Source organism: Notamacropus eugenii, chromosome 5, assembly GCF_028372415.1.
Source record: "Notamacropus eugenii isolate mMacEug1 chromosome 5, mMacEug1.pri_v2, whole genome shotgun sequence".
NCBI classification, from domain to species: Eukaryota; Metazoa; Chordata; class Mammalia; order Diprotodontia; family Macropodidae; genus Notamacropus; species Notamacropus eugenii.
In genome coordinates, this window is record NC_092876.1 from 394,577,166 (window position 1) to 394,592,815 (window position 15,650).

General features: G+C 34.8%; 1 protein-coding gene across 6 annotated transcripts in view; it reads right to left on the reverse strand.

Moving 5' to 3' along the window:
- The window catches only part of GYG2 (glycogenin 2), a 57,808-nt gene that overhangs the window by 21,824 nt on the left and 20,334 nt on the right, over positions 1 to 15,650 (reverse strand). For all 6 annotated transcript variants that reach the window (XR_011968134.1, XM_072614482.1, XM_072614481.1 and 3 more), the window contains exons 4-7: positions 11,249 to 11,423; positions 7,472 to 7,634; positions 6,388 to 6,514; positions 2,061 to 2,283 (exon numbers count right to left, since the gene is read on the reverse strand). Coding sequence is in view for 5 of the 6 variants with exons in the window: in XM_072614482.1 (XP_072470583.1) it covers positions 2,061 to 2,283; positions 6,388 to 6,514; positions 7,472 to 7,634; positions 11,249 to 11,423 (688 nt within the window). In the remaining variant the exon portion in view is untranslated. The remainder of the gene's footprint in view (positions 1 to 2,060; positions 2,284 to 6,387; positions 6,515 to 7,471; positions 7,635 to 11,248; positions 11,424 to 15,650) is intronic.

Sequence of the window (15,650 nt, forward strand, 5' to 3'; positions counted from 1 at the left end):
ACAACGATAGTTAGTGCTTAGTGTTTTCCTTACAAATTCATAGGTCCTATGGAGCAGTTGTCTAAATGGGAAATCTGATACAAGATGTTATTTTACATCTTTAACAATACCTACCAGATATTAAACTAAAGAATTAGCTGTAAAAGCCTTTCCCTTTTAGGAAGAATCAATAAATTCTCTAGGATAAATAAAAGTCTCCCCTACTCTGATTGCTATGTTTGATATCCTTCATTACTGCTTATATTAAAGCAAAACACTAATAATCCTAATTTACAATTTTCTGAAATGTCTATTAAGACAATTTGCTAGGCAATAAATAGATTTCTAGACTTAGAGGCAGAAAGATCTGAGCTTGATTACATGCATGTATGTATGCATATGCGTGTGTGTGTATATATATGTGTGTGTATACATATAAACTTTTCCTTTTCGTACGTATATAAATATTCCTTTACATATACATATATAAAAGTTTATATGTACAAACACACATAGAAGTTAACTAAATCTGTATGTGATATGAAACACTCCTGCATCTCCACAGTCATAGAGTTTCATGCTGTCTTAAGATTTTTTCTTCCTTCAAAGCAGTGACTGTGAACTGTTCTGTTACAATTTTCCTAACCCCAGCTACCCTATATCACATCCTGATCTAAGGACTGGAGAGATTTAAGTGAGTCATGGAAATAAACACTGACTTTTTAGTCCTAGAAACAAAATGTAAATTCAATTGGGGCTTTTGGCTGACTGTTGTAAGCAACTTAAAGTAATAAATTTTAAAATACTGTGTAACTGTAGTGCCTTGGGCCACAGATTTATTGACACAGTTCCATATTATGATACTGTTGAACTTAAAAGAATGATGAAATTTGTTTAAGCAGTAAAATGTACACATATATACCTTATACATTCAATATTCTGTGAGGCAAATTTCCCCATTGCAAACAGAGTGCAGACTGAGCATGTATGATTCTAGGATTTTCTTAAGTGTGAGAGCTGAATCATTAAAAAAAAATAGAAGTATAATTCTTTTTCATAATAATGACAGCTCACGTTTATATAATATCTCGATATTTCCAAAAGCATTTTCTTCCCAACCACTCTATAAGGTAGTCAGTCTAAGAATTATTATGTCCATTTCACATATTACAAAAACTGAGACTCAAAAAACTGAGTTAAAGTGACTTGCCCCAACACCAGACAAGTAGTAATTGAGACATGAACCCAGGTCTTCCGGATTCCAGGACTAATGCTCTTTCTATTATTCCATGCTGCCTTCTACAAGGGAACTTTATCTAAAGAGATGGTTAACACATTTATATTCTAGTCTTTACACAAAAAAGTAGATTAGTACAAATCTACCATCCACGTCAATCAAAAAAGGAAAGGATCCTTCCGGAGTGCTTCCTGGTAGCTATTTCAAATTTGATTTGAAGTGAGGGAAAAAATATCTATTCAAACAGAATTGTAATCGGCATTCTATCCTAGACACTTACATATCAGTGGCTCTTTTTGAGATGAAGATCCATATTATAAAATATTAACTCATAATTTAAATAACCTATTCTTCTATATTAGAAATCATTCTTACACTCTCTTAAGCATTATCTTCTTTTTCTTGTCATGAATTCTATGCAACCAATAATTTTAAAATATAATTATAATTTGCATCACTAGCATTCTACTGCTCAAAACCAGATTTCATGCCACAGTGCAGAAAATGAATTTTGATTTTCAACAAGTGATCCTACTTCTAGAGAAGCATGGTTATAGAATGGAAAGATAAGTAAGATAAGCCTTAGAGTCAGAAGACTTGAATTTTAGTCTCAGGTGTGTGAATCTCAACAAGTCACTGAATGCCTCTATTTTTTCAACTACAAAATGTGGATAAGGATGCTTTTTTTTCTCGCTATTTTATAGCAATCTTATAAGGATTAAATCAAATTACATGTGTCAAAGTGCTTAGACCAAAGTCAGATTCATCAAAATTAGGTGCAATCTAAAACTTTAATCTTTAAAAAGGTGAGGGTGATGGTAGATAGAATCACCAGTTTACTCACTGTTTGTTCTTGAGATTCAAGTTCTGCTACATGCTGGAGTTTATCAAATAAAGGCACAATGTTCTCATCGTATATTTTCCACCAGAGATCAAGAAATGAGACATCATGCTGAGATTCTGAAGTTAAACTCTCCGAAATCACAGAGCCAGTCTGACGGTTATATTTGTAATGCCAAGGCTTTGATGGTCCCAAAAAATGGACGACTTTTGTATTCGAGCCAAATCTTGGAAAACAACAATAATCTGTTTTATTTTTACTTGAGTGATGACATATCCAAGTAATTTAATCAAAAATTTCAATATTCTTTTAAAAAAATGAAAGGGAACTGAGAGATACTTTCAATGCCTCTTTTATTAAAAATCAATTCAATTCTTTTTCTTATCAATACGTCAAGGAACTCTCATTCATCCACATGAGAACTTCAGATCTTAAAAACTCCCCTCACTGGGACAAATCACAAACCATTTAAAACAGAGACTTAGAAGTTTTTAGAGGAGCAGAAAGGTTAAATTGTCTACAATCATGCAGTTTATATATTTTACTATCAGAGGTTTGCTTATTCCCAAGCTTTCCTAATTCCAGGTTCAGCGTTGTATGCTCTATGCCATACTCCCTTCCATTTTCAGTGAAACAGGCCTGATGCTTGCATGCATATATTTTTCATATAAGTAAACAGGCAGGTTTCATATTTCTACATGGCTGTACAGAAAATGCTAGGCTGGGAGTCAGAAGATCTAAATTTTAATCCTAGCCACAGCACTAAATAACTATAAAATCTTGGGCAAGTCACAACTTCTCTGGGCCTCAATTTCTTTACTTGTAAGGTCTCTTCTGGATTTAAAATAATAATTCTACCTTTTTGAGAGCTATATGGTATAGCTACTTTGAAATCAAAGGATCTGCAATCAAATTATGCCTCTGATGCTTACCATGTGTTTGACCTCAAGCAAATCACTTAACTTTCCTGGACTTCAAATATTGTCCCCTGCCAAATAAGCAGGTTGGATTAGATGGTCTTTGAGGTCCCTTCCGGCCCTACATTTATGATTCTATGATCCAATTACTTATAGTCATATAATACATTGTTTCAGGTCCAAATTAGAACTCATTTTTTTTTCCCTTTCAACTTTCCTTTCCTCTAAATTACCTTATCTATGTTGAAAGAAACAAAGATGTATTAAATGGCTACTATGTGCCAAGCATTGTGCTAAGAGCTTTACAAATATTATGCCATTTGTTCCTTACAACAACCATAGAAATTAGGTACTATCACTATCCTCATTTTATAGAGGAAACTGAGAAAGACGGAGGTTAAATGCATTGTCCAGTGTCACACAGTTGCCTTTTGTTGAAGACACCACCATCTTTAAACCACCTAATTTTACAACTAAGGTATCATCCTTAACGCTTAACCCCATCCCACCCTTACTGTCAAATAAGTTGCCAAGTATTGCTAATTGCACCTGCTCAACATCTCTCGCACTGGACCCTTTCTCTCTACTCGTATCACGCCCTTCTAAGTCACCTGGACTAAGATGAGAGCCTTCTAATTAGGTTCTCTGTACCCAATCGCTCCCATCTCCAAAGCATCCTCCATCCAGTTGCCCAAGTAATGCTCCTACAATGCAGACCTGCCCGTGTAACTCACACACCCTCAGGGGTTCTTCTGCTTATCATTTAAAGCCCTTCACAATCTGGCTGTAGACTGTCTTTCTGAAGTAATTATCTTTTATTCTTCCTTATCTGCTTGCTCTTTGTTCCAGCAAAACTGGCCCACTTACTGTTCCTGACAAATTACATCCCATTTCTTCCCTTTGTACATCCACATGTGCCTAGGATTATCTCCCTTCTTCATTTCACTTTTGAATCCCATGCTCCTTTTAAGGTTCAGTTCAAGTACTCCTTCCTTCAAGGGACCTCTCTGATTCCCCCAGTGAACAGAGCTCCTTCCTCTAAGTTTCTGAACATTTATCCTGTACGTGTCTGGCACTTGTCTTTGTACTATCATACCACACTAATAGGATACAAGCTCTTTCCATGCCCAGGGTCTAGCACATGCTCTGACACACAGTAGGCACTTAATAATTACTTCTTGATTAACTGATTCAATTGTCAGCTCCATAACCTACTAGATGTGACCTCTGAATCTCAGTTTCCTCACCATAGGGGTAATAATGCTTATAATAATCATTCAGAAGGTGGTTTTGAAGATTTAATTTCACAGTAAAGTGCTGCAAATGTAAGGATTTATTAATATACTACCAATACATGTTATCAAATACTATTTGAAACTATGATCTTCTCAGAAATTGAAATTTTTCATATTTCTTAATATTATACCCTGATTATACCAGTACATATGTTTAGCAAAATGATGTGAACACAAAGGACAACCTTGATAGTTGCTAATAAATCCACTTTGCTTAACAGGTTGATCCACTTCATTATCTAATTCTAAATGTTTTGGGTTTTTTTTTTACTTCATCTGGAGACATTTCATTCCCTAGACTGCTTACATAAGCATGTATTGTACTAAACCTTTATCACATAATTATCCCCCAAGTTCTTGGAGCAAACAATGAGGAACATAATATAATGAAAAGAACTCTGGATTTAGACACGACTTCAAATACTGGCTTTGCTATTTTTTACCTCTGTGACTTTAAGCAAAATGGTTTCTTTCTGTGCCTCAGTTTCCACCTTTGTAAAATATAGAATGGACTAAAGGACATTTAAGGTCTTTTCCAATTCTACATCCTATTACCAAGAATAGGTAATAGGTAACAGTGGTAACTAGAAATTCTAGCACTTAGGGTAAATTCAACTAATCTAGGGTTGTGGGACAGAAGCATGAATGATTGGGGTCAAGAGAGTGCAGGAAAAGGGAGGTTAAAGTACACTGAAGACAGAGGCCTGTTAAGGAGGCTAAGGAACATGCAGAGCAGAGTAGTGAAAGTAGGTATAGGTTGAGGTGGAGAAAAAGACTGTGAGCTATGTATCCAACTAGCACTTCACATTTAGCATTCAGTAGATACTCAACAAATCTAGCTGACTGACTGATCCAAAGGTCTATAAATGACATCAGCAAGATCCATACAAAATGTATTGGAATTTAAAGGGGAAAAGTATTGATGAGTGACAATGGAAAGGGGAGGATATGAAAGTAGCATTGGGAACAAGGACTATATGTCAGCTCCACTTTCTGGCCTTGTATATCAGGGGCTGCAAGAAAAGGAGCAGCCAACACTGGTGAGAGACAGGGCTGATGCTGCATTTTAGTAAGTACCAGAATATTAAAAGAATCTTACAGGACAGCTACAAGATCATAGATGTAGAGCTGACAGGGATCTTGACGTTCATCTTAGGCTTATCTCTGGGTTTTTCCTGTTGCTCATAAATATGAAATTACATGCTCAAGATGATACAAAATTCACACTTAGGATTTCTGATTCTAAATCCTGGGATCTTTCCACTGTACCATAACAGAGTAAAGCACTTGGATAATGTAGTATAGGAGTTCTAGAATTGGGTTGCATGAACTTATTTTAAAATATATTTGGATAACTATAGTTCAATATAATTATTTTAGTCTGAGAAGAGGCCCATAGGTTTCAGGAGACTGCCAAAGGATTCCATTAAAAAAAAAAGAAATAAAAGGTTAAGAACCCCTAGTATAGTGTAAAGAGAAGGCAATAAAGTGGAGGCTAATAATTGCAGAAGCGCTATGTTTGAGTTTACTATGGATGAGGATAGGTGGGGAGGGTGAGAAGATGGTCAGAACAGTTAAATGGGAACAGCCTTCATTATTTATGGCACCAAGTGAGTTCACACTGATACAAGGCATCCAACATGGTGGTTCATATGGGAACAGAATTAGTGCAATCTTCCTGACTAGGAGGGAAGGCAACTCAGAAAAAGGGTATGGCACATTCAGGGGACCCTGAGGGAGTGGTAAACTAGGCCCCTCAGAAGTAAATCCTGACTAGTTGGTGCTGGGAAGGAAGAGTAGTTGTCTAGGAAACCAGAAGTAAACCCCAACCAAAGAGGGTCATCATACTTTCTGGGATGTAGGTGTCTACATCCTAGTACCAAGCACCTCATGCTAGTATTAGCCCTGCCCATGATTATTACCAGTAAGTCAGAAATGTTGGCCCATAAATAAAATAATCAGACACTTGAAATCTATGAGTCTTGAGCTAACATGAACGCCATTTGTATTTATACATCAGACTGCTATGGAGAGAGAAAAAGCTACTAGACTTCTATGGAAAGAGAAAAACCTACTAGATTAAAGAATGAAAAAAAACTCAATAGTAATCAAACTTACTTATTGAAAGCAGGTCTATACGTATAGATGGTGTTACTGCTCAAGTTATAGAGAAATGGCAAATGTTTTTGAATATCTGAAGTTGCCCAGTTACTGAAGAAACTATTCAATAATCCTTGGTCAGCTCCTAAATAATTAAAAAAGAGAAACACACAAGAGAAATGCATAAACGTCATATGAAGAGATTAAGAAAATAGACACAAATTCATGATGAAGGAGACTAGGAATTACTGGCTTCTCTGCTTTTAGGATAATATTGTTTCAGACTGTTCCCTATGAAGAATTTACAATAACTTCCACAAAAGCTCTCACAGACAGAATCAGAAAACTAGAACAATGTGACCCATTAAAATATTAGAGCAAAAGAAATTGGGTCTAATGATCCAAGAGAACAGTGAGACGAATTCACATAACTACTGTCAGCTAAAGCCTTATACTTATATTTCTCTTCCTAGAAGTCTTGATAATTCAAAATAAAATGTGAAGTACCATTATTTTTTCCCTAAAATTATCATCAGCACATCTCATAAGAGCAAGTTGGTATTTGTCAAGCTTACTTCCCACTGTGTCACTTTTAGTTTCTAATATCTTTACCTCTCTGTTAAGGTAATTTCTATTTTCTAGACAGATTTTTCCTCTATTATTAGAATTTAAAACAATCACGTCACTATGTTCTGCCTTAATTACCACTGGACTTTCCTTTCACTTTAATGCCTTTCTCTCTTTAACTCTGCATAGACAGAATAGTGACTTAGAGTTCTAATTCTGCCAGTGAGTAGCTCTGTGACTTTAGACAAGTCTTTCAATTTCTCTGAGCCTGTATTTCCTCATCTGTAAAAGAAAGGGATTGGACTAGATGATTTCAAAGACAGGTTCTAGTTTTCAGCAATCTATCTTCTATTTTACCCACTTAACTGAATACCATGTCAATGGCTCTTTACAGTTGTTTTTGTCAATTTTATCCTTTTAACCTACCTATCCTTGCCTACTGAGCTGATTAAAAATACATGGAATAAAAAGATAAAATCCAAGTAGGAGTAAGCATAATTTCTAAGCAAGCAACTCTTTCCTCTCCAAGATTTACCATCAAAACTTCCATGTTTCACTGCATGCTGCATCAGGAGGCTATGAGTTTCTAGAGACGGTCGGAAAACAAATACTCCACTGTTGAAACAATCTGGCCACCCAGAGTCTGGGGCTGCCGAGAGCTCTTCCCGGTCAAATAGCTCGTCGATATTACACAGCACCTAGAGAAACAGAAGCCAGCTTAAAAATTGCATCAGTATGTCTCAGGGGGTTGGCAAGCAACTAACAAATGAAACTGACACTTAGGGATAAAAAAAAAACAAAACACAGGCACTTTTTGTTTTTGTTTGTTTTGTCTTAATGCGTCATTTTAAATTCAGTCAGAATTGAGTGAAGTTTTCTGTATTTCTAAAGAAAAAAAAATTCTCCAGTAACTCTGCCTTTGAAATTAAAGTGATTTTCTTGATGTTCTTAAAGCACTACCTTTAAACGTTCACCTGCCCTATTCTAACATGAATGACGAGTGAAACAAAGGAAACACAAGCACATAGTAAAGACCACAGAACATATTTAATATGCTACCTCTGAGAGTCTGATGGCAGCAGTTTCCTCAGTGACTTTCTAAATGGTGTTCTAGTTGAAAAAAAAAAAAAAGAAAAAGTATTGAATAGCCTTTTGTTCTGCTCCCTTGCTTATTTGCCATTTCATTCAGACACCTTTTCAAAGATACATTACAGAATAAACTAGAACCAAATAAACTACCAGCACTCATTCCACCTCAGAACATAGACTCTCTGTTGAAATTTGATCACGAACTTGAAGATTGAGGTTTCCATTTAAATCAACTTCTTGAATATAGAAGTTTCCAAGTCTGCTGCCAGCTACCCCAAAAATCAGATGGGTAATAACTGGTCAGGCATAGCAATCCTCTCTGTATATCTAATAATAACACACACACACACACACACACACACACACACACACACACACACATATATATCCCTTTAGGATTCAAAAGGTGTTTTATATACATTATTTTATGTGATCCTAATAACCCCATGAGGGTAAAAATAGAAGTAGTATTATCCTAATTTTACAGAGAAAACTCAGTTCTCATCATACTCAGTAGCTTATCCATGACCACATGACTGATAAGTATCCACATTAGAATTTAAGTGTGAGTCCCCTCCAAAGTGTAGTGTATTCTAGTATGTAAAGATTTCTCCTACTCTATTTACTGAGTATACACAATTTGGCACTTGATTTTATGCTGTCCAATAATCGAGATGGTTCTTCATGTAGGGTCCATGAAATGTATTTTAAAAAATTATATATTTATAACAGCCCTTTTCTGGGGACAAAGAATTGGAAATTGAGGAGACACCCATCAGTTGGTGAATGGCTGAATAAATAGCACTATCTGATTGTGATGGTATGGTGCTATAGTAAATGATGAGCAGGATGCTCTCAGAAAAACCTGTAAAGACTTACGTTAGCTGATGCAAAGTGAAAAGTACTATGTAGTAGGATGAACAGCTTTGAATGACAGCTATTTTTAGCAATGCAATGGTCCAAGACAACTCTGAAGGACTTAGGATGAAAAATGTTATCTATCTCCAAAGAAAGACCTGATGATGTCTGAATACAGATTAAGGCATACATTTTTAACTTTATTTTTCTTGGGTTGGTTTTTTTTTTTTGACCTATGTTTTCCTTCACAATATTATAGAAATGTTTAGCATGACTACACATGTATAACCTGTATTGAATTTCTTGCCTTCTCAATGATGGGAAATGAGAAGAAAGGGAGAGAATTTAAACTCAGAAAGTTTTAAAAACAAATGTTAAAAAATTATTTTTACATGTAACTGGGGAAAAGTGAAATACTAAATAAAACTTAAAAAAATTATAACTATTTCAATATAATTTCTTTCCTTTGTAATCTCATGTATGTTATTTTAGAATTTAGAAAACATTATTCTGAGAAGGGACTCATAGGCTTCGAAGGATTATCAAAGGGCTCTATGACACACAGAATGGTTAAGAACTACTGTTTTAATTGTTTTGTATTACACACATTAAATATTTATATTGTAAACTCCTTGAGCTAAGGGGCTATATTTCATATTTGTCACATAACACACAGAACAATAATTGAGAATGCTACAAAAAGTTCAATAAATACTTGTATGTTGAATAGCTGATGCTATATAGTAAGCATAAGAATGTTACATTCTCAAGGAAATGGGATAGCAGTTCAGTGCAAATTAGAAACTTCTTGTTATACGAATATAGAATATTAAAAGATCGGTACAAATCGTCCTGCTGTAGTCTGCTACCCCCTTCCATTTTATGAGTGAGTTTAATCCATTCACATTCACAGCTATACTTTCTTGGTCTTTTTGTACTTTTTTTTTTTGCTGCCACATCTTTTTTTACAATTATGGAGGTAATAAAAGAAAGGAAGTATGCCCAACATCTGTGCTCTTAAAAGTGAAGTATTATTTTTTTCTCTGCTATATCTTTTATCTTGCCTTTATGCCATCCCAATGCCAGGTTTTATCTCCGTGTTCCTTTCCTTTTAGACCACCTTCATATTTCTCCCACAAATATTCAAGTCTTTTTTTCTTTTTTGCTTACAACTATGCCTTTACCTATCCTGTCCTCCCTCTTAGACCCCTGTCTACCTCCTTCCTCTGTCCCCTTCTATTTTCCTTTTTAGTTTAAAGTATTTCTATACCAAAATCTCTATGTGTTTGTATGTATTTGAGACAATGTTCACTTTTTGTCTATCCAATTAAATTCATGAGATATTTACTTCCCTCACTCTTTCTCCATGATGATATTTTCTTCACATTATGCACCACTATTATGCAATAGTGATTTTCCTCCCCTTCTTCCTCCTTTCTCCCCCAGGACAGTCCTCTCTACAAGACCATTAAAACAGAACAAAAGTACCTACCAATTTACTATAATTTTCTCTATGACCCTTAAAGATATGGAGATTCTGATATTTGTTTTGTATTCCCCTTTAACATGTAAACAATTCATCCTCATATATTTCCTTTCAAATGAGTAAATGCGGACCTTTCTATGCTTCTCTTGGAATCTGAATTTCTATGTCAAAATTTCTATTTAATTCTAGGTTCTTAATCAAGAATGTATGTAAATAATCTTTAATTCTTTAATTTATAATTTTTACATTATAATGTAATTCTTTAATTTATAATTTTAATTGATAATCTATAATTAAATTCTTTAAATTTTAATTGTTTAAAGGTCCATTTTTCCCCATAACATTATGTTTATTTAGCTGGATTTGAAAGTTATCCTTCTTTGTAAAATTTTCTCTCTTCCCTTTTTGATAACTGTATCCCAAATTCTTATCCTCTTTAAAATTGCAGTTGCTAAGTCTTTTGGATGCTTAATGCTTACTGTGGCTTCTTGGTATGTGAACCATTTACATTTGGGTGCTAACAGTACTTTTTTCTTTGACCTGAAAACTTGGGATTTTGACCATGACATTTTGGAGTTTTCATTTTGGGGTATCTTTTTGGAATGCTATATGCACCATGTCTCATCCTTGATCTAAATTAACTTCTCCATGACAGTCTCTCTGCAGGATTCTGGAGATTTTTCTGTGGACTTCTGTTTTGAGTGAAGGAGTCCAAAGGTGATTCATTGCCTTACCAGAGATGGTGCATCTCTAAGCTCTGTGAAATCCTCTGCATCCTAGTATGCCATCATCTTTTCACAATCTCCCTACAACTACTGTAAGATTTTTTTTAGTTTTATATCATAGTAATTGATCTTCGCCATTTTCTATTATACTCACCAATGTATCAGCATCCATAAAGACACATTTGCTGTAATGAGTAAGAGTCCAACAGTGAAGTTTAGTGAAGGTTACACCAAGTTCCGGTCTCTTCAGCAAAGCCAAGTGGACATAGTCAGCACTGTCTTCCAAATTCACTTCAATTACTTCATCAAAAACTTTGCAGAGAACATCCCTGAAGGAAGAAAAAAGTATATTCCAATATTTTTATCAAGAATGTTTGGAAATAATGTTTAATTGTTTAAATTATAATTTAATTAATTTATGATTTTAATTTATAACCTACAATTTCATTCTTTAAGTTTAAAGGTCCATTTTCCCCCCTTAATATTATATTTATTTTTGTTGGATTTGGAAGTAATCCTTGGTTGCAAACCTTTATCTCTTTCCTTTTTGAAGATTGTATCCCAAGTTCTCATCTTTTTTAAAGCTGCAGCTGCTAAGTCTTATATGATATCTATCTATACACATACACACATGCACACATGTATGTATACATACACATATATAAATCAGAGCAAGGAGTGAACATTTTAATATAATATAACATTCTTCTTTAAGAGACTGGCCTTTTGTACTATTAAATCATAGATCACAAAAATAGATTTATGTTTAGAAGCCAAAGGGTAGCAAGCAAAATAAATATATTGGCATACAGTCTGCTACAACACAGATTGCTCTCAAAACCTCCAACTACTATTTCCTTGGAGAAATCTTTAAAAAGGTAGAATTACTCATCCTGTTGGACACAGGAATAGACTGATGTTTTGAAATTCACGTAAAGATTTCTGTGTCACATAATATTTATACAGTAGAATATAATTTATTTCCACTAAGAAGGGGTAGATCTATTATATAATATTTTTATTCTTGTGACATTAAATAGCTAAATTTAATAACTATATTCTATTTTGCTTTTCATTCAGTTTGAAGAAAAGTTCCTCAATCAATGATATTAAGAAATAGATTCATACTATGCTATCTCCTACCACTCCCTAGTCTATATACTTAACTAGTAATCAGTCCAATGTTATATAGATCCAAATTACTTGTGATTCATTAGTAGTCACATCATTTTCATGTGGCATTTTGTTATATACTATGACTTTATTCAGAAATCTGCCTTTGACTACTGCTCTTCGATTTATCATGTATTACTCCACTAGATTAATTAAAAAAAAATTCTATCATTTAATCCCCTTGTTTATAAATTCTAAATGATTTCTCCTGTGTTGTAGAAAATAACTAAACACCTTAGCTTGACATTTAAGACTCTCTTTATTCTGGCCCCAATCTGTTTCTTCAACTACTTACTTTCACTATTCCCTGAAAGAAGAGGAGAAACGTTATGGTATGGTGGAAAGAAAGCCAGCCTTAGAGGGAAGAAGATCTGAATTCAAGTCCCGTTTGTAATACACACTGGCTGTTTGTACCATAGGCAAATCACTTAACTTCTTGATCCCTCCTGCCCACTCTCCAAGGCTATAATGTGCCAAATAAGTGTCAATCTGCAGTGTTAGAGTGATTTCTCCACAGTAATGAAATCTCATAAAAACAAATTCCCTTACATGAAATCCAAATAATTTTACTAACTGTATCCAAATATGTCTTTCCTACATGGTTTCCATTCCTTTATTTACACTATGCCCTCTTACATGGAATACCCCACTTCTGCTAAATTCCACATCAATACTACAACTATGTGAACCTACATATAATTCGAAATCCAGATCAAATTGGACCCCCAACTCATCAACACTGTGAAATAATGTAATTATTCTCCTCAGTTTCAAGAAGAAGAAACTGAGGCTAGAAGCAGTTGTGTAACTGCCTTGTCATTACATAGGTAATAAATAAAAGAGATGAGACTCTAATAAAGTTATTCTGTGCCTAAGTAATGGATTTTATGCACTATGCCTCTTTATATGTATACATAAGGACAGGTAATGAATTTCTTCTTTACCCTTTCCTTGATCCCACACAATGTTTTGTGCATAAAATGTCCTCAAAACAGTATTTAATGTTGGTTCATAGATACATATACCTATTTACAAATGGTCCAAAACTGGTCATGACCAAAGGTGAAAAACCAATTACACCCAAAGCTATAATGAGGATAGGCAACCAGAATTTTGCCAACAAGCTCTGAAGTTCCCAGGACAAACAAATTTAAGATAATGATTTGAAAGTACTGTGTACTTTGCTCGCAAGGTACTTTTTGGTTCTTAGGCAAATTAAACCAGGAGAACGAAAGACAGATGTGAAGCAGCAGAACCCATCATCTTACCTATGAAATGTCAGTGAATAGTAACCATTTTCATCTATGTGGATTCTCACGAAAATTTTCCCAAATGACCATTCAGCACAGTGTTGATGAGAATCAAATGAGATAATTTCTGTAAAGCATATTACTAACCCTAAAGAGATACCTAAATAAATAACAAGACAGTATATATGTTTCATGCCAAATCAGTGGTACAGAAGGAGAGAGTTTGTATCCATTTGGAATGGTTAAAATAGATTTCACTTAGGGGTTCTGTGGATATCCATACACCACCAACACCAATGCCAACTAACTACCAAAGGAGAAGTAAGCCTAAGAGCCCCATGGACAACAGCACTGTCCCAACCATAACCCCTTTTCCCAGCCTCCTTCCTGCAGTTGTTGTCTAGGCGAGCAACACTTGTAGAGATGTGGATGCTGAGGCCTTCACCTACTAAACAATCACAGCTATTGAAAACCTAGAAAAGATAGTTCTCAGCACCAAAGTCCCTGACACTAACATATTGTTCAATATCGGAAATCTATACTTTTATTCATAGAAATTATGGCAAAATATAGACATTACTATCCACTTGGGTCCTTTCCATCTGACTTACAGTTGAAAACTCCTATGTATACTGAGTTCATTGAGAGCTGGGTATACACTATTTTGTTTTTTAATTTAAAAATCCAGAGCATAGAACCATATTCTGCACATAGCAAACACTTAACAAATGTTTTTCTCATTCGTTAATTAACTACTTTTCTTTGTTATTAGGGAAGTTTAATGAAAGGGTGGCTAATTGCAAAAACGCTGTAATGAAAAGCTAAGAGGCATTAGTAAAACTGCACAGAATAAACACTTAATAAATGCTTTTTTTCATTCATTAACTATTTTTTCTTTCTTACAAGGGAAGTTTAATGAAAGGGTGGCTAATTGCAAAAATACTGTAATGAAAAACCAACAGGAATCAGTAAAACTTTTTTTTGAGGAGAACTTCATGGTAAAACATGCTTAGCTCTCTGTTAGTTAAGTATGTATGTCATGCTTACAGCTGAAGTCTAACTATTCAAATCACAAGGCTTATTCACCTGGTCACACCTGAGGAGAAATAAATAGTTCCTTGAGTGTTGTATTATAAACAATATATAATATTGTATTATAAACAATATAAACAATTATAAAACAACACAAGAAACATCATAACCTGTCTACCTATAAACAGGCACACCTGTATACATAGGACATAACATATTCTAAAATATTCAAATGCAAACCAGGAATCTATTTCCATACCCATAGACAAACATACAGAACAGAACCACTTTGCAACATGATACATATTTTGGTATGGCATGGATAAGTTCAAGTCCCCTGAAATAATGACGTATCAGTCTTTTACCATGTACTTAGCCTAAAATGCTCAGCTCACCAAATATTGATCAAGCATCTACTAAATGCAAAGTATTTCTAGGCACTAGGAATGCAAAGCACAATATACAATAGTTTCTCCCTTCAAGGAGTTTGTATTCTGTTGGGAATGCAGGGGATGGGGAAATGAATATCGGCACTGGTCCTGTCCAAACATTATGTATACATACATATATATGTACAGAATCCATGTGTGTTCGTCCTTTGTTACCAAAGAAGACCATGCTATCAGAGAAATGATGGCATGACTTGCACTTGACTTTGTTTTGAGTGAGGGAGGGCAGTGCAGGTCACCAGCCTCACTTCTCCTCCAGAGCCATCTGAATCCAGTGACCAGATATTCATCAGGATGACTGGAGATGACCCAGGAGGAGGCAACTGCCTAAGGTCACACAGCTAATGAATGTCAAGTGTCTGAGGTGAGATTTGAATTCAGGTCCTCCTGACCCCATAGAGCACCACCTAGCTGCCTTTATAGAATATAGAATATGTATAGATAGATAGATATGTGTGTATGTATATATGTGTGTATATGTACTCATACACACATATATATATACACACACAGACACATAGACATAGAAATAGATTATAGATACTGGACTGACTAGTGGATGAAAGTACAATCCTAGAGTCAGAAAGACTTGAGTTCAAGTTCTACCTTTTCCACATACTAACCTTGTGACCATAGTCAAGTTACATAACCT